Source organism: Anopheles coustani, chromosome 2 (assembly GCF_943734705.1).
Source record: "Anopheles coustani chromosome 2, idAnoCousDA_361_x.2, whole genome shotgun sequence".
NCBI lineage: Eukaryota > Metazoa > Arthropoda > Insecta > Diptera > Culicidae > Anopheles > Anopheles coustani.
The window spans coordinates 75,210,509-75,235,754 of NC_071289.1; the positions used below are offsets into that span (position 1 = coordinate 75,210,509).

Below are 25,246 nucleotides of genomic sequence, written 5' to 3' on the forward strand. Positions count from 1 at the left end.
TGCAGAATTTGAAACAGAATTTAATTATATTTATTTGAAAGCATATGGCAAATTCAATAATGGCAGCAGAAATGGATGCAGTTTGAATTGCTTCCGAACGGTAGTTGTAGACAAACAGCTACAACTCACATGTTGCTGATCATTTTATCATACTCAGCATATTTCTATAAATTCTATAAAACTAATTACGAGAATGATCACAATAACGAACAAAGTTTACAATTCATAAAATGTACTTTTTTGACACATATCTAAGCACCTTGGTTTGCTGTCAAATGGCACTCTTGACAGTTGCGGCAGTTAGGGAAACCGCTCTTTAAAAAGTTACAAACAAACCAAGTGGCCCGCGGAAGAAACGATTCTTTATCAGCGAATAAAAGTGATCAAAACAGTGTGATGGACGATATAGCACGGTTCAAAGAATGGGCAACGAAATTAGGATGTTCCCCGGACAAATTGCCACCGGATGAAAAACTGAAACAGTAAGGACAGACTATCTTTCTGCTTGCGTTCGATGAACGATGGTCACAAGAGACACTTTCAACTGTTTTTCTTTAACTATTTCAGGGCGTTCCGTGGGGAACAGAGCTCCATTTTCAACCATATAATAGAAAAAGTTCGTCCGAGACAAGAGATAACGCGCATGAAGAAGAATGTACTTGTTCGCAAACTGCAGGTGCACAAGAAGATGGACACGATCGTTGCGGTACGTTAGGTCCCGTTGGGCAAGTGGAATCGTGATTTGTATGACGGCTATTTTGTTCGCTTTCAGAACGCATCGTTCAACTCTCTGCCGCCCGAACTGCAGCGCTACATGAAAATACAAAAGATAAAGAAAACAATTGATGAAACACGCCATCGTATAAAGCAGTCACAAAACTGCCTTGAAACTACTAACCTGCAGATCAAAGAGAAAAGTATGTATTGCCTAGGGCAAGGTTTTCTGATCTTTCGAATCACACTTCCCAATTATTTGCAGATGCTCGGAAACTACAATCGGTGAACAATTTAGAGGAGCTTTATGGTAAAACATCTTTGTACGCTGCCTACGAAACGTCCGTTCAAAATGGTATTGAAAAGGAAAAACAGCTTGCCAAGCGCATCGAACGAATCATGCCCATCAAAGGATCGGAAGCGTGCCGTGTTGATACGGCGGAAAAAGGCATCGAGCAGTGCGTGCAACTGTTGACACGGTTTTACGAAAATTTCAAAGATCTCAACCCGGACGCCGGTCGGGCGTTGCAGGAAGATCTGTGGTCGGATATCCGTGGCGCGCTACGTGGCATTCCGAATCATCTGTTGTGGAGCGTGCTGCTAAAGATGAAAGATGTGCACCTACGGGAAATCTCCGAGGTGGACAGCCGACACGAAGAGAGCGACCAGAATATTGCACTCTCCGATCGCGATCTTCTGCAGGGCAGTATGGCAAAACTGTGCACCAGCCACATCAAAGTGTTTCTAGACGTTGTCGACCACAGCAATAAGGTGAATGCGACACGGGAAGAGTATCTGACCATCCTGACCCCATGCACCAACGAGCTGGAGGCCAAGATGGCCCTGATCAATGTGATGGACGATGAGGCGGAGGAAGCGCTCGAAGAGTACCTGGTCCAGTGGAACTCTCGAGAGTATAATCAGGGTCAGCTGGAGTACATGGGCCGGGAAGTGGAGCGTAAAAAGCAGGAACTTCTTTCCTACGGACAAAAGCTGCAAAATCACGAACAACTGCTCGCGCAGCTTCGTGGCATCTACGGGCAGATCGACGATATATCCCGCCATATGGAAGGCGAACTTCAGCAGGTGCATCAGATAAAGCAAAAGATAGCCTACGCAAAGTACGTCAGCCAGCAAACCGTGCGCAATGCTCGCCAGAAAAATGGAACCAACCAAACGCTCAACTCGAGCGAACTATCCTTCAGCCGACTGGAGGGCACACAGGCCGGGCCGGCCTACAATCCGGCGGTACTGCCACCGTACGTTCGCGAGCTGGAAGTATTCCGTAGCATTCCCCTTTCGCGCTACGTTTCACAAACGAAACCGATTCAACTCGCGTTAGAGCCAAACGTGGCCATCTATTTTGAAACACCCGCCGCCCTGGCATTGCTTCCTTGTACCGTGTTCAGTGCGGACACGGCCATCAAACAGTTCCGAGCGCTGCAGGAGCTTGAAGCGCGGGCAAGCGGTTGCACCGACGACTCGTGGTCTCTGGGGGCGCCCAGCTTCGATCACGTCCAGCTGGAGAAACATTGGCAAAGCAATCATGGCAAGATTTGTGAGTTGCTGGACGAAATCGAAACACTCTCGAACAGCACCCGACACATCCTCAGCAAGAGTCGTGTGTTCTACAACTTTACACTGGCCAACAACTTGCGTAAGTACGTGCCACCGACGAAGCTGTTCAACGGGCGTAGCTTCCGCGAGTACGAAAGCGAATACCTGATGTACTATCGAATGATCAATGGGTTTGGAGGAGGAAACTAGAAACAAAAACAACAAAACAACAAAAGAACGGGCCGTAAGATGATATGATAATTGTGAGTCTTTATAATGTTGAGTGGATAAAATATGTGCAACCAATTTTATACATCTACAAACTGAACTAACAAAGTCTTTTATTATCATTTGATTAAAATCACACTTAGTTCTACCTAACCTTAAAACCTTAATGCCTATTAGCAAGCGGCAAGCCCTGCTGCCCAAGCCCTTACGCCTCCGCGTTCATGTTGTAGTCGGCAATTTTGGCCAAAATCTTCTCGATGTCCTGCTTGCAGTGAATCCCGATGTCGTGCAGGTCCTTTTCGCACAGCGTCAGGAACACCTCGAAGTTGATCTCCTCGTTGGTGAAGATGCGGATGTACTTGGACAGGCCCATGTCCTTCAGTATGTTCGACACACAAATGCGATGTTCGAGCTCGCGCTTCCCAATCGGTGTCACGGCATACGCCTCGTCCTTGGGGGAAACTTTACTGTGTGCTCTGGAAGGAGAAAAGTTCACTGCTTAAATGCACTTAGGAGAACAACACAAAAGATCATGTGACGCTAAGCTTTACCGTATCGGTTTGCTGAGAAGGTACGTTTTGCTGGCCACATTCTTGCCCTTGGCTGCGATCGGTGTGTTCATCCGGGGCGAGATGCGAAACGTCTGGCTCAGCTCGATCGGCGAAAGATCCGGTGAAGGTATCCGCTCCTGATGCACCATCGGGGAGAAGCTGCGCCGCTTGCTGCGATTTTTCGGCTGCTTGTACGCCTCGAACGACACGTCCTCGGTGGTGATGCCGCAGGGGGAAATTTTTCTTATCACTGGCGATGGTCCAGAACCGGCGCCAACGTCCACGGTCAAGCCAATTGCTGTTGGTGTTACACGAAACACACTCATTGTTAGCGAAGCGGTCACACTTCAAATTCCACCATCTACCCTACGAACCTTTTGCTTTCATGGAAGACATATCTGTTGAGATTTCTTTTTTTTTTACGGATAAAAACACAAAATAAAACAAAACACAAAATGATACAGAACGAATTCACAAACACAAAACTCGACACCGGTCAGGTCGAAATCACGCAGTGTACCACCATGCAAAACCCGGGTTCGTCCACGAGTGTCCAGGGTCAGATCAGGGCCACAATGGAAGAGACAGGAAGTCAGTGCTACCAATTGTATTACAAAGCGATAACGAAGACAATCAGATTTGTCATTTCGATGAGATGATTAGAGAAACGATCAGTTTACGAAGTTTCGTTAAATTTATTTATAGTAATTTAATAAATTTGGGCTATTTATCTTTCTTGGGTTTGAACTAATTGCTTTGTTTATGAATTTAAAATGGGCAACGTATCTACGTGAACAATATTTTCTTTAAACAATTTAAACTGAGGATCGAACATTGCAGCCGTTTACTTAGAGTTTATAAAATTTTCTTTACTCAAGAATATTTACTGAACTCAAAACAGTACAACTGAACTTTAGTTAAAGATATTTCTGAATATTTTTTCGGATAATTTAAACTGAAAACTTGCCTTACGGGGTTCTTAAACTGCAAACTTACCTAGTCGAATCATTTTCTTTCAACGTAATAACTCTTTCGAAACCAATCTTCCTGTAATATTATTTTTTGTGCCTTTACTGACTAGAGTATCTTAGCCTAACTATACACAAATATTGTTTTTCGTTATCGTGATTCGTGCCAGGGGAACGAGGAGTTTTTGTGCCTAACGTCTGTGCGCTTCCACGTGGAACGCTTCACGTGAAGAATGGAAATGGTTTCTTGAGGAGCAAAAACTATAAGGAGTAAATATCTGTCCCCCTACATCTTAACGTCGGGCAACCACGGGAAAACAATTGTAGGCTCTCTAACTGTACATAGAAAACATGCTCTATTGTTCCACTACTACGGCCACGAAACTACTTGATTTTCGATTTGGTTCGCTGCTGCTGCTGCTACTCTGCTGCTTCCTATTATTTACGGTGAGTGGAGTTGCTGATAAGAAACTGTGCAAAATACAAAAGTCTCCAATGTGTGGTTATATATTTGCAAAATGAGTTAAACCTTTGGAGGGCTAGCTTATGGTAACTAGGGTGCTAGGGTAGTAGTGTATAGATCGATAAATTAAATGTGCCCAGAACTCGCGGGGCGCTTACGCTTACAGGCTAGTAGTGTTCAGTTCTTCGGTGTGCAGGATCCCCAATTTACTTTCCTTCCCTTCCCTTCCCACTTCCCTCCTTCGATTCCCACTGCCTTCTCATTTTCATAAGCTCATGGCTCGGGCCAGCCGAACCCGGAAGTCGCGGTACAGCATCTTCCCACCGATCGGCACCCGGCTGAGGTACATATCGAGGCTCATCAGGCAGAGCGCCTTACCGTTCATGGGGAACTTTTGGGCTAGCTCGGGGCTAATGTCGAGACCCTCGGACTGCGCCAGGTTGATCAGCCACGTCCACACGTTGGCCCGGGTCCAGTCGCGCGGATCGATCGGCAGTCCGTCGGCACCGTACTGGATCTTTTTGGAGCTCTGCGAACGGTCGGCGGTTGTTTCGCGGGTCGTCACACCACCAACGCCACCACCAACACCACCACCACCACCTCCACCGCCATTGCTATGGGCCCAGCGACGTTCGGCTTCGTTCGTGAGAACGCTTACGGCGGACAGGTCCAGTGGAGGGACGCGCCATTTCGTTGCACTTTCGACCTGCATCTTGGCGCCCAAACGACGACGGTCTATAATTCTTTGCGGGAGATCGGGTGCGTTGATCGACAGACTGAAGGAGAGGGGTTTCACTGTGAAGGAAAACAAAAAAATTGTCGTTAGAATGGCACTATCCACTTGAGAACGTTGTGTGACGTGTTAATTGCGTTGAAAATTTCCCGCGCCACTTCAGCATTCATTGACGGACATGTAACGAGAAGCAAACAAACTAGCGAAGGGTCGACTTTATCTTTAGAGAGCCAGCGTGATTTGAGCAATTCATTTACTGCCACGAAGTAAACGCAGAAGGAAATTGCCAATGCTTTTTAATTTCATCTTTTTGCCTTTGTCAAAATAAGTACCAATCTTTATACATTTCGCGAACGTTTTCTCGTTTACTTTACGCTGGTAACCATGTGAACTGTACTATTTCCCTATTTTTCCTCAAATCTAACACAATTGGCGTGACTTGCTCTGGCCGATGGCCGGAAAAGCCCAACCACAATGCAATGCGCGCTCGGTTGAGGTATGTAACCCTCGGTACAACAATGCGCGGCCATTTGAGCCACAGCGCTGCTCATTGCCCCTGGCGGAAGTAGCGTGTACGCGAACGCTTTTGTTCCGGCGACAAATCCCATTTCGTCATCGGATTGTTGTTTGCATTTCGTTGTTCTATATCGTGACTGATTTTTGTGTGTGTTTTTTTTGCTTTTTGCACCGCATTGCATCGGAGGGAATCCAAAGCGGTATGCAGATGTTTGTTACGTATGGCTTCTGTGGCTGTTGTGGCCATGTAAGGGAATGTGGGTCCGATGTGCACAAAAGTATTCTACACCAGTTTTGTGTCTAATGTCGAATACGATTGTGAAGCTTCCTTCAGATGATTGTATCTTATTAAGTGAGGTTTTTGCGATCGAGTAGATATTTATACGACATTTAATGCATACTTGAAACCATTTGTTCGCACAAACCTTGCAAGTTAACATTGGAGAAGAAACGAAACGGCTTTAACTTAACAAAGTCTGTGAAATCTTCAATTACGTCCACACGCTCATGGTATTCTGAAACTTACTTTGCCCCGTAATCAAATATGTCCTTTTTCAATGTTTTTTTTTCAATTTTGAAAACACATTTTATTGTGTTTCTCATGATGATCATGACTTGCAAAATGATTAACATTAAACAAAGTCGTTTCGGCTTTCAATTGTGAGGAACTCGACAAAAATGATATTTTACATTATTGTTTCAACGAAAATTAGGAATTTTCCTGTTATTTAATGCCACGATTCGATTGTATAATTATTTTATGATTTTCGCTAAGGAAGTACATATTGCTTCACCCTCCCCTACGTTCTGTTCTTTCTTCGGTATCGGTGGGAGGTTGGCTTTATCCGCAACCTAAACCCGCCAGCCGTTAAACACAATGCATTTCCGTGTGTGCCATAATCGAACGAATTTGTTCCTCATGGGAAATGGGAAAAAATACACACGGTTTGGAGGAATGCGTCTCCATCACTTCTTGGGTGGCGATCGTCGTCGTCATCGGTGTAGCTCTTGGCGACACGTCAAGAAAAAAAGGGGACCACCTCAACCGACCCACTTTCGGTGATGAATGACCAACACGCGCGGCGTGGGACGGTTTATCTCGATCGGGGCCCGTCTTGTCTGGTGGTCCCCCGCAAAAACCCGCGGCTGAAAGGAAACCTTTCATCGGCAGTGTGCGTGGAAATCCGTGCTGCAGATGACGCAGGAGGGGAGAGAGATAGAGAAATGGCCGGGTAAACTGAAGGAGCCAACAAAAACCGTCCTTCCTTTAGTGCCCGCGGATGGACATGTTTTCACATGTGTTTTGCCACGCATCTCTTACCACCGGGCATCGACGACGGGGGTCGTGACACTGTGCGCCGGATGTCACGAAATCGCCCGGGACCATATACACGTTACTGTTTACACGATTTCCTTCGCCATACTTTTCCAACCATTTTCCAACTGCAGCATTCTTCGCCGCGGAAAGGGCGACCCTTTTAGCTGCGCACATTGCGACACCGCGACTTCTTTACGCACATCCGCACGGAAGCGGATATAGTTCTCTTCCGACCCCCGAACGGTTGACGCGCCTCGACGACGTACGACGACGACGACATCCGGCGACAAACCGAACGTTGTGTGAGCGTGTGGTTTTTTTTTTATTTTATCACGGGGTATGGCCTCTTGGAAATGTGTATCGCTTGAAAATCACACTCGCCCGGTTCAGCTCTCAAGTGGATTTCGATTGATCTACGTCGTCGCGACGTATGGTTTTTTACTCTTCTTCAACGGCCACCTCTCTTCAACGGATGAGATCGACGACCCTTTGACACGGTGCACAACATAAACAAACCCAACGCCGGAGGAGCTGAGGCTGGTGCATAGGCTACCAAGTGCTCGCTCGATCGTCCGATGGGAACTTGGGTGTTATTTTTTTGTGTCGGAAAAGTAAACGACAAGGCTGTCAACACTTGATGCGCTGTCTCCAGACGGACCGTTTTTCCACACCTCGACTTTCCATCTCATAATCCATTGCTTTGGGAAACGCCTAGAGTCGGATACGATCGGTGGAAAATTATTAGAAGAAAATGGTTTAAGGAAAACACTCAGGCGTACAAATATCTAACTTTTGAAAAAACAATTGGTGTTAAGAATTGTAGAAAACCGATTCTACACCAACTTCATGTTTTTTTACAGCAATAGTTCTTAACTGTTGACTAAAAATATAATCATGATCAATATTTAAAAGAGAAAAATCTTTCTTTTTCTTTAAATTAACAATAATTCTGACTAACAAACAACAAACTAAGTGATTAGAAACTTGTCGCAATCAACGACCAAATGGAAGTGAAACACATATTACTTTTTTGCGAGAATTTTGTGTTTTTGAGGCCTTCGTTCGATGTGGTATTGAAAAAAACCTATTTATGAAAAACTTGTGTTTTTTAGAGGAGGTCTATTACGTACAGATTTATCGATCTCTCTTAAGTTCTTTTGAAGTAAATTTGAAGAAGAAACTCTTTCAAAGTGCCTTCCTGAAAAGTTGACAAAAACCACACTTAACTGCGACAAATGCATGCATGCTGCTGCGGCTGTTCATAAAACAGTCGCTATTGGGTCGACTTGCATGAGCGGGGGACAACGGAGAGGCGGGTTCGGGCGCGTGTTGTGTGGTAATTGAATTTGGTGCAGCGACGAGTGACAGCATCACCTACGCAAAACACCACCATTCCGTAGAGCCAGGGTTCAATCCAGGGCGACACGGCATGGACTGGTCCACGTGGTGGTCAAAGAAGCGAGGAAAGCGCGGTGCAGCGATCGTACGCGGTAGTTCGAGCATATCGCGCACCGGAAATCAGCAGCAGCAGCAGCGTCCACAGTACACACGACATTCCACCGGTGTCAAATGAATGCGTTGAAAGGGCCTCGCTGACAAGGGGTGTGTGAAGGAAAGGGGCCACCACCACAAACGTCAACAAAGTGGTCCAGACGGCGCGTTCGTGCGCTTGTAGCACGGGATGATCTACGCGACGATCGATATATGTCGCGGGTCGGGCGCGGATGAACGCCACAGATAAGCGCGCGATCATCGCCTCCGTCGTGATGCCACGGATGAACGGCTTCCCGCGGACCGATGAACGTACGGCGTGTGGTTACGTCCGGACGGACCGGCCCAGGGACGCGCCCGGGACGCTTGATGCGAGATGGCGAGAGTCGTTCGTGTGCGCGGACAGTAGAGTTAATAAAATTAAACAATTAAAGGGGAAGGGTACCGGCGACGGGACGGGCAGACGCGGTTGACCACCACCAGGTTGCCGGGCCGTCGGGCGCGGAGGGGACAGGAAATCTGAGCCGAATGAATGCGTGCGTTGGTGTTTCACTTCACTTTCCGTGGCGCGTTTGTTGTCCGCCCGGCGAAGGGCACAAAATGTAAACAAAACGATGATAACGAGCGATCGTAGGTTCCAGATATTGCGTGCCAGACACGGTTCCGTCTGGCGAGACGATCACCGCACGCCGGAAAGGATGCTGGGCCGCATGGAAGATGGTTGTTAACCCTTAATAGGGTCGTTTGGAACTCGTCAAAGAGATTTAAGATTTTCCGGTCCTGAGAGATAGTCGAGAAAAATATTTGATAGAGCTTCAACACTAATTTTTTTAAAAACAATAGGTAAAAAAGAACAAATAGAACCAAATTGTTTGTGGAAAAATTAACAGATAATTAAAAAAAAAATTAATTGAAATTTCAAATAGTGAAATTGGATTGATTTTTTTTTCTTTTTGGATTTTTATTTTGGTCCTTCTAAGTTGCGCCAAATAGAATGCTTTTGAGTTTGTTAGAGCAAGTAATGGTTGAGAATATAAAAAATATATTTTTATATTTCATATTTGTTGTACTGGCTATCGACCAATGTTTTAAAATTTCGTTATTTCTCGGGTTTAAAATCATTTGAGAGGGATTAAATAGTGATAGCATTTAGGAAAAAGAAATTAAAATTAATGGGTCATTGAGGTTTAAAACAAATACAATTTAAGTGTAATAGTGTCTCAAGTTCAATAATAAAAATAATGTTTTTCTAACTTACAGTATGTTTTCTTCATGTATAAAGCATGCAAATAAATTATATTTTTATTTTATGCTGTTTCGATGTCGCACGCCCTCAAGAGTTAAGAGAGTATGTGGCGATCGTGCATATTGATGGGCCCGTTTGCTTTCCATGGCCTCATGCAAATGCATCCAACGCGCGTCCTGCAGTGGTTTTTATTCTGTTCCAATTGATTTAAAATACTCTGAAGCATAAACGATTGTGACGCATATTATACAGCGGTTTGATCACTTCCCGCGCCGGAACGGGATTTCAATGCTCCCGCGTGTGTCTAATCGAGCCCGGGACAGGAAGTCCTACACTACCGCCAGGCGAACGGACGCCACGTCCACTATTCTTCACTGTTATCCAGCCAGCCAGCCACAACAACAACACACCGCCATCATGGCAGGCCGAGAAGTGAGGACCATTAAAAACGCGGGATTTCCTTATTAACGCCGTCTCCCACTTTGCGCCGGTAGTTGCTACACGATCACCGACAACAAACACCCGCAACGGCGTTCCATCGTTGCCGGCGACAACGGCAGACTACGACCGGCAGCGCATTTCCTTCCCCGGGGCGGCGGCCAGCGCGTGTTGTGTTGTGTTTTATTCTTCCCGTTGATTGCTGCCTTCGCTCCTTTTGGCGAGCGAGCTCCTTGCGACCTTACGAGAGATCCTCCGCGTCACATCCGTTCCCGGGCTTGGATTGGCCTCCCATGTCGTGTATGTGCGCTAGACTTCCGCCGTCCGTTTCACTTGCGCCCACGGATTACATTCCCGTGTGCTTCGTTTTCTCTCTTCCCTTCGTTCGGTGTTTCCTGTTCTAGTGTTTCTTTTTGTTTCCTTCCCTTTGCAATTCGTTCCGTGTTGTTGGTGTTCGTGCTCGCTATTGCTTCTCTTCCTTCTTTCCTTATGCGTGTACTCGTTCGTTCTTGTGTCTGTTTTTTTTTGTTTCCTTCTGTTTATTCCTTTTCGTCAAACATGTTTTTTTTCAGTTCCATTAGTTCCTCTTTTCTTAAAAAAAAAACTCTTTTTTCTACAATTATATTTGGTTTTCCTGCTGTGACGGTTTCCTTCGGTGCAAGGGATTTCCGGTCCATGCCTCGGGATCTTCAATACGCCTCTTGCGCAAACAAGCACGAACGAGGCCGCGATCTTCCGCGCGCGCAAATAGATCGTGCCAAACAAGCAGAAGGAATTTCGAACTCTTGAGCACGTGTTTGACGTGCAAGAGGAAAATTATTGAATGAAATTGACTGCACGAAACCGCTGGCCAGAATATCTGTAACACGGCGCTAATGGCAGGTGTGTATGGATCTCGAATGGGAACTGGATTTATGATCACGACCTGTTTCGCTTGGGAAGTTCATCTCGTTTCCTTGGTTTGTTAATGCTTTCCTTTTTCTTGTTTGACGCTAACATAAGACAATCTCGTCCCACGGAACCCTCAAGAAGCCGGGAACGTGTGCTTTACTTGGTAGTTATGTAATTATCCTATAAAATACAAAACCTTCCTGTCCTCATGTCTCGGGACCGGCATCGGAAGTCGGCTTCCTTCCTTAATATTTTTTTTTCGAACGAACGACTTTCCTCTCACTTGATTCTCCAGACACGCCACGGCGTAAACACGGCCAAGAACGTGAAACAACCCGGCTAAGCTGGCCGTTTTCCCCGAGCGCTCTTTCGATCCGGTTTGGAGGGAAATCGCTTCGAGTTAAATCGGTATCTAATGGAGTCTCCTCTTCCCCAAGGACGGAGGACAGCGCAGTCGGTTTAAGCCCGTGTCTGTCTTGCTTCATTTCTACGCCGACTTTGGTGAGTTCTATCCCGCACTCTCTATAAACCCAATCCCGGCCGAGACGAACTGAAACTCATCGGTGATCATTTTCGGTTCAGTCACAATCCATTTTGTAGGCTTTGGAAAAAAGGGGGCACAGGGACATAAATCCTTGCCGCGCCCCGTCCAAGAATAGGAGATAATTAAACGAACGCCCGTAAAGGAAGCGCTACATAAATCTTGCCCTCATATCGGTTTTGGGGGTTTTCGTTTCCCTTACTTACGTCATCAAACCCGAAACAGAAGAAAAAAACCTCTCCACCTCGGAAAAGAGCAGTACCACATCCGATCGATTTGATATTCGTTTACTTGAAGCAATTACGATCGTTTTCCGATTTTCTTCTTCTGCTGCTAAGGTTTTAATCGCTTCCGGTAATCTACACCGTTGTTAGATTTCCTTTCCATCGTTTGCTTCATGACCCCTTTACGCAAAACGAGGGCGGGCGGGGGAAGTGGCGGCTAACAAGGTCATCGATGGTACGGGCAGGGTGCCGCCGCGGCAGGGCTTCCGAAACTGGGTGAACCACGAACTGCATGTACGAAAAAAGTACATCACGTTCGTTCTCCGCGCAAATCGAGCGCAAAAACCAATAACCGAACGGAAATACATGCGTCGGACGTTTATTACAAACCGTCAGCGGATGTTGCTACTGGGTTTGTTCGATTTTCTCCACTGGAAGACTTTCTATGATGATGACGACGACTGTAATAAGACACTGCGAAACGATTTTAGATATCTTTACCAAGTTCTTTTTTCCATTCAACGGATGCAACTGTTTTTGTTTGGTTTTGAAAATTATGCACAGGGTCTTTTTTTCTTAATCTGAAGAATAAACAGAATAAAATGAAACAGGACTAATAATTTGGTTTCAACGTTTTGTGATAGTTTGAAAATAATTGGAAAAAATATAAAAGGATAAGCAAGGGAGATAAAATAAGTTAACATAAATTCCTTGTTATAACTCTAGATGAATGATCAGATAAAAAACATGTTTATTTTGGTAGAACAGGAACTAAAAGAATAGAGTGCAGCAAACAGTTGAACTTGAACCAATGGTGATGGCTTTTAACATACCGTAGATGTACCATATTTGGCGCAGTTAAGGAAATTCTGCATAAAAAGTTGAATAACAAAATCAATGTTTGATCAAATCATACCATTTTTTGCACAGTGCTAGCCTAACTACCATAGAATATAAGAAAAATAAGTAAGAAACTCTTAAATTGATATTTCTTCAAGTTTCAGAAAATTTTTGTGTGGCACATTATGTTCCTAACTTGACGCATGGTTTTTGCAATGTTCCTTACTTGGCGCGATGTGTTCCTAACTTGGCGCACTTAAAACAAAATGGATGTAGTTCATTGAATTCAACAGCTACATTCAAAAGTCAACTTAAAACAATAGAAACACTTTTCAGCAGCAATTTAAAAAACAATTTAGCTTTTTTTGCAGCGGACTTTGACTTCTCTCGTGGAAATAAAACTATCTCATCGCAAACTTTTATAATCTTATTCATCAAAGCCTTCTATGATTCAAAAATATCTAGCAGCGCAAACATTCATAGTCTCCACGGTGAATAATTAGGAACACTGTGAGCCAAACTTGGCGCAAAATATTTTCGCTTCAAATTAGCATACATGTTTCAAAAAGCGCCGAATCTAACCACGATTCATTGGAAATACTTACATTCTAACAGTTTCTGATAAAAAGAAATCCCTAATAACTGTTCCTTTGCGTATAAATTATTGGGAACAGTTGAACACACTCCTTAGCAGCGTTGCTAACGCGGGTAAAAAATGGCGCACTTATGAGATGGAATTTTTCATTTAATTATATATACATTCAATAACTGAAAACCGATAACATGTTGTGATGCGGATGTATTGTATAAACATAAACAAATATTTGCCTGCATAGTTTAGGCTGAAATGTTTTGGAAATAGTCTAATATCGAAGAAAATATTAGAAAGTGCGCCAAGTTTGGACCCGCGCCAAGTATGGTGCTTCTACGGTAGCAAACATGGGAAATTGAAAAATAGACCCGGTTCTCACCGAACTGTCGTGATCTCCACGAAATATTTCTCTTTATATATATTTGAAATTGCAAATTCGAATATTTTTGCTCTCTTAGATTCTTTTCCTTATACAATCTCCAACCACTCTCGTCAAAATCAATCACAAGACTGATGGTTCAATCCATTTCGTTTTCCAATGTCTACTTTGTTCCATCTTTTTCGATATGCAGATCCATCTCGGTTCAGTAGTAGGCCATCGCTCTTCCAATTTTCATTGCCAACTATATAGCGAATGATTTCATTTTTAATTTTTCGTTGCCTCGCAATCGAAATTCATTCGTTTATAATATCGATTAATTCGTTCATTATTATTATTCAATATATTCATCTAGCACAGCTCAATCCCTACACGAACAACGTTCCAAATAATAAATCCAATTTGTAAATCCAATTTCTTGATTTTTTGAACACCATACTTAGTTCCTCTAATCCCACCTGCCCGGTGGAGGATCCGGTGGAGAGTAGGAAACAAACATCGAAAAGAATCGAAAAAAAACTAAACCACCGGAGCTTCCGAAGCAATTGTCAAGCGTAATTACAAACCAACCGGAGACGGAAGCTGCGCTTTCCGGGAGTAACAGCAACGAACGAGCAACGGGCGGACAAATAAAACACACAAAACACCGACACACACACACATCGGTCGGTCGTTCGTCCTCCACCGGATTCGATTCGGATCGAAATGATCCGAAAAGTATGACGGATGTTAGCTCGAGGACGGTCGGGGGTTGGGAGGGAGAACCGCCCGGGATGGGGATGAAAATTACGATTGAACCTCGGGTGTGGACGCGGCGGGGCGGGGGAACGAATTTGAAACCATCTGATGACACACACGGACGCACCCCGAGAGAGAACCGCGAGTTGAAGGCCATCTTTTCTTCTGCTTCCCGCTGAAAGCGACACATTCCACGGCGTTATTAGAGTTTTTTTCTTTTCCCTCTTATGAACCGGGTGGGATTTTCGGTGGAAAATCATCCATTTCCCGGAAGAGTTATAGTTTTTTCTGCCATTCCCATCGGGAATATTTGTACGTGGCAGCAATCCTAGAATCACGCCATGGTGGCGCAGCTCAGGATGTACTTCCTCTGTGGTTGTTCTAATAATTATTCTACGGCGCGCCTAAGACATCCTCATGGCCATCGGGTGGCTGAGGAATGTGCACTCGAATCAAGATCTCGCTGCCGAGAGATGTGCCCACCCTTCCCCCCCCCCCCACAACACCCGACGACCGTGTCCGCTCGATCGGATCCCGCTTGCCAATCAACGGATAGGAAATGGTGACATTTTTGCCCTTCCACGCGACTTAATTGCACATTTCCTCCAACCGGCCCGTGCTTAACTGTGTGCATGTTTGTGTGCAAGGGGAACAGGGCATGAGCATCAGAAACCGATCGTTCAATAATCATTCATCGCGTCAACGGTGGCAGAGCGGCGGCGACGGCGATGATGATGAACGGCTTGTCGACCGTCGATCGAACCCGGCCGGGGGGTCGCATCCGGTGTGCGCGCATAAACAAACTCTCGCTTCAATTTGCCACCCAACGTAAACAACCATCGCGTCGCGAAACAGCGACGGGGAGGTTGTGTGCGAGGCGGCAAGAAGAATCGGTTCGTTCTGTGTTCAAAAATGGTTCAAAAAAGTATATACAACATACACCAAACGTCGAGCTGACACCCGAGGTGGAGTTGATCGTGAGAAGCTGGTGGCTTACGAGAGCTCCAGAACTTGGAGTACTCGTTTGACCGAAATATTTGACCGCAATTACGTGCACAAGCATCGATGCCTGACAACTTCAAGCGATCCTGCGCCGCCATTGCATCAAGACCTTGTAACAGTGATGACGATCCTCGGTGCACCTGTGTCTGTGGCGTTGACCCGGATCCCAAAATGCCGACACTAATGATGTCGGCCAGGGGAAAGAGAGTTCGTTAATTGGCCAGGCAAGGATCAAGGCCGACGGTATTATGTCACTCGCCGGTCGATCCGTTTATAGCTTCCAAAACAAATCGTCTGACGAGAGAGTTCGGTTAAGGTTCATTTCCAAACCGACACTTCGTAATGATTGAGCTCTGGACTGGAAATGGCTCGAGGAACGAGACCCAGTCGCCTTATCGACACTTTTCGCCAGTGCCGACTCACAGTGACACTCAACCTTGCCCTCGACCTCTGATGGGAGCTGACGGCCGGCGAAGCGAATGATTAGGAATCACACTGATGGCGTTTTTGGAAGCGTCACTCCGGACAGCAGTGATACCTTTCTCTTCCTCTCTCTCTCTTGCTTGGGTCCACACTGGGTCGTGCACATTAATGACTGGCGCGTGTCCGTTGCTTCCGGTTCCAGCCGACAGGATACTCCCGAGACGCTACGATTTGATTTAATTTTTTTATTTTGGAATAAATTGGTTCGAAGCGTAAACGGGACAGATTTTGCGCTAATTGGCTCCGGAAGACAGCACGACTTGGGAGACTGAGGTCACTCCTTTATGTCAATTACTTCATTAAGCGCATGCAGCCATTGCTAGGCATCGGAGTTCTATGTCTTAGGCATCGCATTTGGTATCATCGAAAACACATTTCCAAAACAAAAGAACGACTCTCTCCCCGTCCGTGATGCCACTCAAACAGTTCAACAAAAAAAAAGATGTGCCAGGATGTGGTAGCTCAAGTTGATAACCTCAACTTACCACCGACGGGGGACCATAATTCAATCACACACAGAGACACACCAACCTTATGGTAGAATTCCAAAAAAGTGTTTACATCAGCGAAACGAGAACCGCGTGCTTACATCACGGAGTGGAACGCAAGATCTTTCGGGCTTTCCAGTTGTGAATGACGATGTTTAGGTTTCTAGGTTCGAGCTTCGAAACCGAAACAGGAAACCGTGAGACGCACTTGAAGCAACTACTTTGTGTGGTGAGCGTTTTGCAAGCGTTCCAGTTCTACAAAGTCAGTGAACCGCGGAAACGCGTACGGAACCCTCAACCTCCCTCGGTGGGTAACCGAAGAAACAAACGAAACATAAGCCCGACCGGTCTTCGGTGGGAATGTTTAGTGACAAAGTAGCGGCGGCTTAGGAAGCAAATGGCCACCACCACCACCACCACCCACCAAAAGGCACAAGAAGTTCACAAGCCTCGTGAGACACAACGTGGTGACGCCACAGACCAGACCAAGCTTTGATCGCATTGTTCTTGCGCAAAGACGCTGTAGATCGTGGCCATTCCTCGCTCCTTACCACTCGCTGTTCAGCCGACAGTTGGGTGGTCTTGCACAAGGTAAAGAACACCCCGGGAGGGGGGGGGGGGGGGGGTCATGGTCGGGGGAAGGGGGTGTACGAAGATCTCACATTTCCTGCGGAAGACGGAGCGCAACGCAGAAAACGAGTGCGGAACGAATTGGAAACCCGCCAAGCATGAACCTTGGTGGTGAGGAACGTGGCCCGTTCTACTCAGCCGGCCTCTGTTGGTTCGTTCTGCTCGTAATAATGATGTCGATGCCAGGCCAGTTCGCGTGAATCGAGGCCAGCACCGTTATTTACACTCCAATTGTTCCGAGGAACACCGGGCAGCAGCTGTGCAAAGCCGAAGCGTGGTGTTTTGCTGCGCCTAAGACTCGTGTGAATTCTGGAGTTGATGGAACCCATTAGATACGCTGCTACGCCCCAAGTTCCAGCTTTGGACGGACTCCTGATCTCGATTCGATCTCCGCCAGGAAGGCGGTAAGTCTGAAGAAGGGGCTCATCTTCCAAAATAGCCCGCGTCCAAGGCGAGCAGGGTAAAATGCTACACACCCAATCACACCAGTGTGTGTGCTGATTCAACAGGTGTTTTCGGGGGGATGATCATGATCCTCAATCGAGAAATCGAGAGAACCCCCAACCGGGGGGAGGCTGGAGGAGAAATTCACAAACTAGCGGCAGATAAATTATTGTTTGTTTGCACTTCACCTCAACTCCCGGGCGGCGCAAATGTGGAGGCGTGAAAACGGTCCACATTCATCCATAGGCCGCCTCCCGTCCCTCACCCCACAAAAGGCGTGAGATTTTCCGAGCAACATTGTTCATTAGGGGTTAATGAACGTTTCCCGAAGGAGGGGTTGGTTGTGGCCGGGCAATTAAATCATCATTCCCCCTCCCGACCGAAGTCGGGAAAAGGGACCGACATTTTCCGCAGCTGAGTCGACGAACACATTCCTCGGAAGATTTGAGGATTTGGTTTGGAAGATTTCCCTCGTTCCGTGACTCGGGAAATGGAAACAGATTGAAGGCCCCGAATTGTTCGGAGGGCGCGGGTGCTCTAGTAACGCTTTTAATAATTCCATCCGCCATTTTCCCGCAGCGGATTTCTCCAAACCATATTGCGCCGGCCTCCCCGAGGGCGGAAAAGACAGACGGTGGAGTCGTGCCAACCGGGCATATGCGCATCCGACGTGGAGAGAAGGAAATGCTTTTCCTGCCCCCGCTCGTCTCTCGCCCTCTTTACGAACCACCCATTTTCACATCGTTTGCAGCTTCCTCCGCGCACCAAACAGTCTTCTGTCTTAGGGGTTGCATCTGCTCCCAGCTCGCTTTGGGACCGTTGATCGTTCAGTTCCGTTGCTAATAGGCGGTACAGTTAGAGCTGGCCGGAGGAGTGTGGTTGGGAAAATGATGTGATAAGCTCGATCGAGCGCAGCAAGAGAGAAAGGGCAGGGAAAGGAAGGAAAGAAAGTACCGGCAATGCACGACTGCGGCAGGGATCTGAAGGAGCGAGCCGCTGCAAGGTATCATGTGTTGTGCCACAACCACTTTGATGCCAAGCGGACTGATCCCGAATTTCGAACGGGTGTGTTCGCCGGGGCGTGTTTTTATACCGTACGGTACCAGGCACTTCTTTTACACTCCATTTCCCCAAAGTTGAAAGCCACTATCGAGGTGCGGAGGTAGGGGAAACTGGGCAAAAAATACCTCGGTGAAATACAACAAAATTGAGTCAACAAAACGAAATTTTAGGTTCCATGGTGGTTCAATTGAGATATTCCAATCGTGCCATATAAACGTCAAGTAGACAAATAAGTTACATGATTGATAATGAAAGGAATTTGATTCAAAATACCTGCATTTTTGTTGTAGGTCATCTTGAGACAATATAAACCGGATTATCTAGGACAGAGTTCACACGACCAAATGTAAAGTAAAGGAGTCAAGTCATTCAAACTTATTCAATGGTAGCGTGAAAACAGAATGAAATAAACATTGTAAGTGTTCTACATCACAAGCTCACAAAATGTTTAATTTGAGATATCTCATATTGATTTATTTGATAATCAATTCCAACATAATGAACATTTATTCAATTATGGAAACACATTTAATTATTTTTTTTCCTGGTAAAAGCGGATAACCAATAGAATCGCACTGAGAAAAATTGGTATTTATTTCTTCAATAGACACCGGGATATCAATGTTTTTCGCTTTCAGGGTGCATATTGCCTCACCTTACCCTTTTTTCAAATTCTTTTCTACAAAGCATTTCTTAGCTTACCGTTGGCCGACTCGTGGCATACTTTTCCCACCAAAAGCCCGCCAAAACAGACCCCGTACTCCATGAGCTACAATTCTAGGTCGTCTCCGAGCCACCGAATGCACTTTTATGGGAGTTTGTTTGTTTTTCTTCCTTCTACATTAACCGGCCTTCTTTATTTGCGATGGCACAATTTCGGCCCTTTTTTTGATGGACTGGTTCCGTTTTGGGGGGGACCGAATTTGGGTCCGATGGTCAACGAGACGTCGTAACAAACAACAACAACATCATGAAACGATGCCAAAAATTGATGAGTGGACATCGGGGGGGGCTTCGCGAAACTACCGAAACAGCGTTTGGAAAGTATTTATTTGAGGAGCGCCAACAAAAAAAAAACAACCACATGTATTTTACTAGTTCTCTTTTTTTTTCTTATTGTTAAAAACGGTTGAAATGCGTGATAACGGTTTATTGCATCACGTAGAGCTACACCTTTTTTTCGTTAACTTCCGCTGCGTTATCATGCTGCGTTCGGAAAACGGAGCGTCGACAGCGTGTGCTGCGCTCGGATCAGATAAGTGCGTTCCTAAACTGGGCCATCGAAACCTCATCCAGGCCTTCAAGCGCAAACCGAAAGGGTGCTGCAGGGAGTGCTGGGCTGGAACTGGGCGGCTGAGGTGCTCCGCTCCGGAATGTGAATCGAACCAAAATTAAACCCTATGAATCAACCTTTACCAGCGTCATGTGTGCACCTTCGAGCTACCAGTTGTTCGTGAGTCACGGACACTCGAAAGGGGTTTCGCGTAGCACTTGGAGGTTTCCAAAAATAAATATCGAACACTAGTCAGTCCCTCAACCCCCCCCCCCCCCCTCTCCCCCACACGCCATCCTCTTATCTGGCGCGACAGAGTCGGCCTGTCTCTTGCAGCTAGTCGAGACTCGAAGTTCGCGCTACTTGGGCGGAAGTGGCATCGCCGTACGCCCGCTGGGGTTTCGCTCAAAGCTGGCAAGCACTTGTACGGAAGGTGACCAAAACGTGTATGCCATCGCGGAGGAGTTTGGCCCCGAGGCGGGGGGAGGTGAAGTTTTCGGCAGATTGGAGCAACACTTCCGTTTCCATTGCGGTGCCTTTCGTAACATCCGATGGATGGGAAGGTAAATTGTAGCACAAGCGGCAATACGTTGATGCCCCGAGAGACAGCAGGTGTATGGAGTTGATTTTAACTACCAGAGTATCAAGTTGAAGTTAGTTTTGAATTTTAATCAACACTAGTTGGAAGCATGTTTTCAATGTAAAAATATATCAAGCAATATCTCCTGCCCTTTTCGTAATCAAAATATAAAATTACCACACCGTACCAACCCGAATTGACAACGTCATAAAATGATAGAATACATTTTTACCTATTCGAAGTTCATTCCGGAAATTATATATATAAGGACTCTGCCAAATTGTTAACGTGTTCTTCTTGTTGTGTACTGTATACGAAGTTTTCATTAATCTTTCTCTTATTAGACGAAGTCAGTTTTAAGGTGAACAGTAAAATTAGTTATGCGTTCCCACATTGAACAATGAACATGAGAACGGAATAATTTTTAGGGTTATAACGATCGAAGTAGAATTTTATGTTTTATGTTTAAAACCAGCCAGACTAGGTTGTTTCAACAGTTTAAACTAATTCTCCTCTCGCTAAGAGTTCAAACTATTCTACATAATTCACAAGTATCAACGATTCTTTAATCAAACTTGGACCTCTCCGCTTAAATAACTTGACTATTAAAAACGTTTACATTTTCTGGATGCGTTGAGTGATTTTCTCTTTTCTGTTTTAATGTAAAAAACGCGAGATACAGTAGCTTCCACTTCCGGACGCATTCCAGGCAGGGAAAAGCGTTTCCGGAAGGAAGTGATTTGATATTCCTTCCTCACACTTTCCCATGCTGGAAAGAAAAAGGATAAACACAAATCCTCACCCTACTGAAAATGGTCTCGATGAAGGATGGAGCTCGGAAAAATCATGTCCGGGAGGAGGGAGAAAACCGCCGATAAACAAATCGCCAAATGGACAGTTCTATTTTCGGTGCGTGCCGTTCCGATAAACCGTGCCGTGGAACCGTGGCGTTCTTTGCCATTTGCTGGAACATGCCAAGGGAAGTAAGGGAGAAGGTGATTGGGGTTCCAAAATTAAAATTTGATCTCACTTCCGTCGGGCCGAGCGGCGTGCACGTGAGACAAAAGTGAACACAAAATTATGCCAAAAACCGGCAAACGCGATCGAAAATCGACCCTCGAATGCAGATGGCGAAGATGAAGACGAATGACGCTCCCGGATGGGGATGGAATGGATTGGCCGGTTCTATTTCAAACAACATCCGCCATTTGCGCCATCCGTCTCGATCGGATCGGGCCTCCCGAAAACCCCAAAAGGTTGGAAAATGCCAAGACATGCGAACGAAGAACGTGCGCGCGCGCGTCCGGCACGGGAAATGGGTTTGATGTGTTTTCAGTTTTTCGCCATCAGCGGGGCACCATTCCACGGCTACGAGGGCCACCGGAATGGGGCAGGGAGAGTTTGCTCATTTCCGAAATGCTACTACTACGAAGGGCGTGTGTGTGTGTGCGTGTTTTTTTGTGGTGACGTACATCGCACGCACGCACGCCGGAAGCTGCGGCGGCGTCGACGTCGTCGTCTTGCGCTTCACCGCTCGGAAACGCCCCTCCCTTCTTCCCATTTCCCACCCCCATTCTCCTATACTTCAGTGGCGGGAAATGAGTCGACAAAGTAGAAGTGCCGCGCCGCTGGCCGGACAAATTAGGCGTCCACCGAAAGCCGGAGAAGAGGACGACAGTCCAGCAGCAGCACGCACTGCCCCCTTTCCCTTCCCCTTCCCATCGCCCTTGTAAATCGGCGCCATGTTCACACGCTTCCCTTTGAAGGCCCTTCACAGCTTTTATTAGTGATCCCGCACTTGGCCCGGCCGACGACGGATGCACGAAATGATCTTTTTCCTCTCAATTTTCTAGCGCGGGAAAACCGCGCGCACACAAAACAGAAGAAAAGTCGCATCGCACAAAGCATCGGGGATCGAACACACATGTGCGCTTCCCGATCGTCTTGATTTTCTTTTCCAGTTCGTTTGATGAGTCGAATTTCGAGCAAATACAATCAATATGAACACATCTTGTAACATTGTTTCGTGGGAAGAAAGGGTGTGTTTTGATAAATAAAACAAAGTGTTTACTGTCCAAGTACAGTTGGATGGGATTGTGGGTTTAATTCTAGTCAAAATGGTTACGACTGTTACGAGAGGAATTTGAGTTTTGACTGATGTAATAGTTTGAGCCTTAGTAATTTCACTTGTAATTCGAATTGTTCCGCTTGATAACATTTATTTGGTTGAATCATATGTTCACGTTATTTAATCGAAAACAACTTTTTCTCGTAAAAATCAGTTCTGGAATGTTTCAACTTCTAATTTTAGAGATTGACTTTTAGTAACGTCGCTTTAAATCAAATTGTTCCGTTTGATAAGGTAACTCTTTTATGTTGTTGGAGTATTTTTGGAAAACAAATCAATCTCCGAATGTTTCTAAATGCCATTTTTTAGGGCATTATCCATGATCAAAATACACGAAAAAAATTATAGTAAAGAAATAATTGGCTTAACTTGTTTACTAAAAGTTTATCTTTGTTACAATAAAAAGGAAAAATTTTAAAGGAAGTTTACCAAATCGCAAATAATTTAAAGACTTTAAACAATTATACCAAATGGGTGCTCATTGTTTATCGACTCATTTTTTTATGTTTTTTTTTAATGATTTGAACATAAAGCTAGAAGAACTCCAAATTCTTATCGGGTGAAAAAGTTTCGAAAAAAAAACTTAAGAAATCTCGGTAACAAGCCCAGCGTAATGATTTTTCCGTGGTAGACAGAAAGCGGAACATTTCAGATTTGTTTTGCATCGGGAAATCGCTGATTCGAAATCAACAAACTTCGTCATCGCCCAAAACGGCCAGCACTTCCGGGCCCGATTTCCCGTATTGCAAACCACTACACATCCATACCGGACCGGGGGTTTTCGTAAATTAATAATAGATTTCCTGCTCATTAAACGGATGCTGGTAGACGTTCGGTCATGCTTGAGCCCATCAGGGTTAGTTTCTTTTTCGGTGCGATTTTCGATCAACGCAAAGGACGCTCCTTAAGAGACAAAAAAAACATTCAACCCGATTGAGATGCCCTTTCCCGTCGAACGAAGACGATGGAAAATGCGGAAAAGATTCCCTCTGCCAACGGGAAAAACGATCCTCACCCAGCCTCTCAGACTGACGGAGGGGCCACGAACCGGATGAAAGGGCGTTCCCCGGTGGGGTCATTTTCTTCGCCTTCTCGTTATGAATTCCCTCCCATTCATCCCCTTTTCCCTGCGCACGGGATGTTGTTTCCGAATTTCCAGTTGAGCATGTAAAGGAAATGAAACGCGGGGCGCGAGAAAATGAGTGTTCTTGTCAAAAGTAGATTACGCAAAGGCGCAGAGGCCACTTATTAGCCGGTGCCGGTTTCCGTTTCACGCCAGACTAATTCAACCCGTTCTTCCACTTCCTCCGAGCAACACACACACAAAAACCCATACCAGAGGGCGAGAAAATCATCCACAGGAAGCTTCCCATGTCCCCCCCCCCGCGGGAGAAGGGATCTGCGACATGGTCATGTTTTTTCCGTTTCTATTTCCAAATCTCGTTCGAATAAATCAAACCAGAAGAAAAAGGCAGCACGTGGCGCTAGATTTGTAATTAAAGAAAACATATACCAGCGCAGAGATGAAAGTTCGAGTGCTCGAGAATGAGAAGAAATGGACCTGAATTTTCGCACCCACATGTGGCAGACACATGGTGCCTTACGGCGTGGTTTTCTTTTTCAACTTTGATTGTTTGTGTAAATGAGTTCTTACGGTTGGGAATGCGCCAGGTTTGCTATTCGGTGTGAAGGGAAACAAATAACAATTTTCTTGACCTTCTTTCCCGAGGCTTTGATGTTGTCCAGTAGAGCATTTCATTATTGACACAACAGTTTCTCTTCCATCATATTTGTTTATGTCTGTTTCGATGTGTAGGAAAACTTGATCTAATTGAGGTCGTCTGTTAGAAGTGCGCGCTCTAAACGTTCTAAAGGTGGTTGTCTTCCGGAAAGGGCAGAATAAAATTCGACGAGAAACTTTGGGAAATATATTCAAAATAGACATAAAACTGTTTCTTACCTTGTTATACAATTCTCGCGCTGCTTCTCTTGCTGCTCTCGGTTTCTTGCTCGTATTATGCAACAATCTCGTGAAAACTTGTCCCCCGAAACGCTCCGGTGCACACGAGACCCCGTTCCGGCTGGCGCTTGTCGATCGTTTGCAGATGTTTCCGGTTCGATCCCGTTTCCCGTTTTCCTGTGTCCCGAAAGGATGCTAACGCGTGCCGCCTCTCTGTCGTTTCGGTTGCAAAAAATCGAAGATCGAACGAGAAGTTCGGTACGGACGGTGGAGGAGAGGAGCGTAACCGTTACAGAATGTCCACCAGCTGTTGTCGGTTTCGTGATGCTGCGGCCTGTTCGGTATGTTATGTTCCCTTTCCAGTGAGCGATTGCATGGAAATGGAATCTTCTTCGGGAAGAGTAACAGCCGGCAGGATTTGACTGCTGATCGGTCCTATCTTTCCTTCTTGATCGTGCCAGCTGAGGCAGTGTCCTGTCCTGATCGAACGCCGGGATTTTCGAGCTAATACGACAACTCGGTGTTCTCTTGCTCCTTTCCACACACGTTTAGTTGGATCACCTTTTTTTCTTCTTCCTACAAAAACACACCGATCCCGAGCAGATGGTAAAACAGGAACTGATGTTTCTCTCGAAGAGGATGGCGAAGCGAACAACACACTGTTACCACTGCACACACACGTGGTCGAAATTCGATATTCCGGAAAACAAGAGTATCTTCTAATTGCGTCTCACCGAGAAGAATCGAGCGACCGGGAAAGCACGGGAA

The 25,246-nt window shown here is 45.8% G+C and overlaps 3 protein-coding genes across 3 annotated transcripts; 1 reads left to right on the forward strand and 2 right to left on the reverse strand.

Annotated features, from left to right (window-relative positions):
- The first annotated feature begins 193 nt into the window (after positions 1-193).
- Positions 194-2,665, forward strand: LOC131265019 (augmin complex subunit dgt5). The gene is made up of 5 exons (XM_058267280.1): positions 194-214; positions 292-482; positions 568-706; positions 773-917; positions 980-2,665. Exons 1-5 carry the CDS (start codon positions 194-196, stop codon positions 2,479-2,481), a joined length of 1,998 nt encoding a protein of 665 aa, XP_058123263.1. The 3' UTR covers positions 2,482-2,665.
- Positions 2,578-3,622, reverse strand: LOC131265733 (uncharacterized). The gene is made up of 3 exons (XM_058268038.1): positions 3,425-3,622; positions 3,051-3,348; positions 2,578-2,975 (listed from the first exon to the last, which is right to left on the reverse strand). Exons 1-3 carry the CDS (start codon positions 3,444-3,446, stop codon positions 2,705-2,707), a joined length of 591 nt encoding a protein of 196 aa, XP_058124021.1. The 5' UTR covers positions 3,447-3,622; the 3' UTR covers positions 2,578-2,704.
- A 1,124-nt stretch (positions 3,623-4,746) lies between these two features.
- Positions 4,747-24,559, reverse strand: LOC131265734 (SAM pointed domain-containing Ets transcription factor). The gene is made up of 2 exons (XM_058268039.1): positions 24,479-24,559; positions 4,747-5,276 (listed from the first exon to the last, which is right to left on the reverse strand). Exon 2 carries the CDS (start codon positions 5,191-5,193, stop codon positions 4,747-4,749), a length of 447 nt encoding a protein of 148 aa, XP_058124022.1. The 5' UTR covers positions 5,194-5,276; positions 24,479-24,559.
- Between the last annotated feature and the right edge of the window lie 687 nt (positions 24,560-25,246).

Bases quoted from the DNA above. Each gene is read 5' to 3' on its own strand.
- LOC131265734 (XM_058268039.1), bottom strand. From the start codon at position 5,193: ATGCAGGTCGAAAGTGCAACGAAATGGCGCGTCCCTCCACTGGACCTG.
- LOC131265019 (XM_058267280.1), top strand. From the start codon at position 194: ATGATCACAATAACGAACAAA. The intron at 483-567 runs GTAAGGACAGAC...TAACTATTTCAG, and splicing joins CCGGATGAAAAACTGAAACA to GGCGTTCCGTGGGGAACAGA. The intron at 918-979 runs GTATGTATTGCC...AATTATTTGCAG, and splicing joins CCTGCAGATCAAAGAGAAAA to ATGCTCGGAAACTACAATCG.
- LOC131265733 (XM_058268038.1), bottom strand. From the start codon at position 3,446: ATGTCTTCCATGAAAGCAAAAG. The intron at 3,349-3,424 runs GTTCGTAGGGTA...TAACACCAACAG, and splicing joins GTCTTCCATGAAAGCAAAAG to CAATTGGCTTGACCGTGGAC. The intron at 2,976-3,050 runs GTAAAGCTTAGC...TTCTCCTTCCAG, and splicing joins CTTCTCAGCAAACCGATACG to AGCACACAGTAAAGTTTCCC.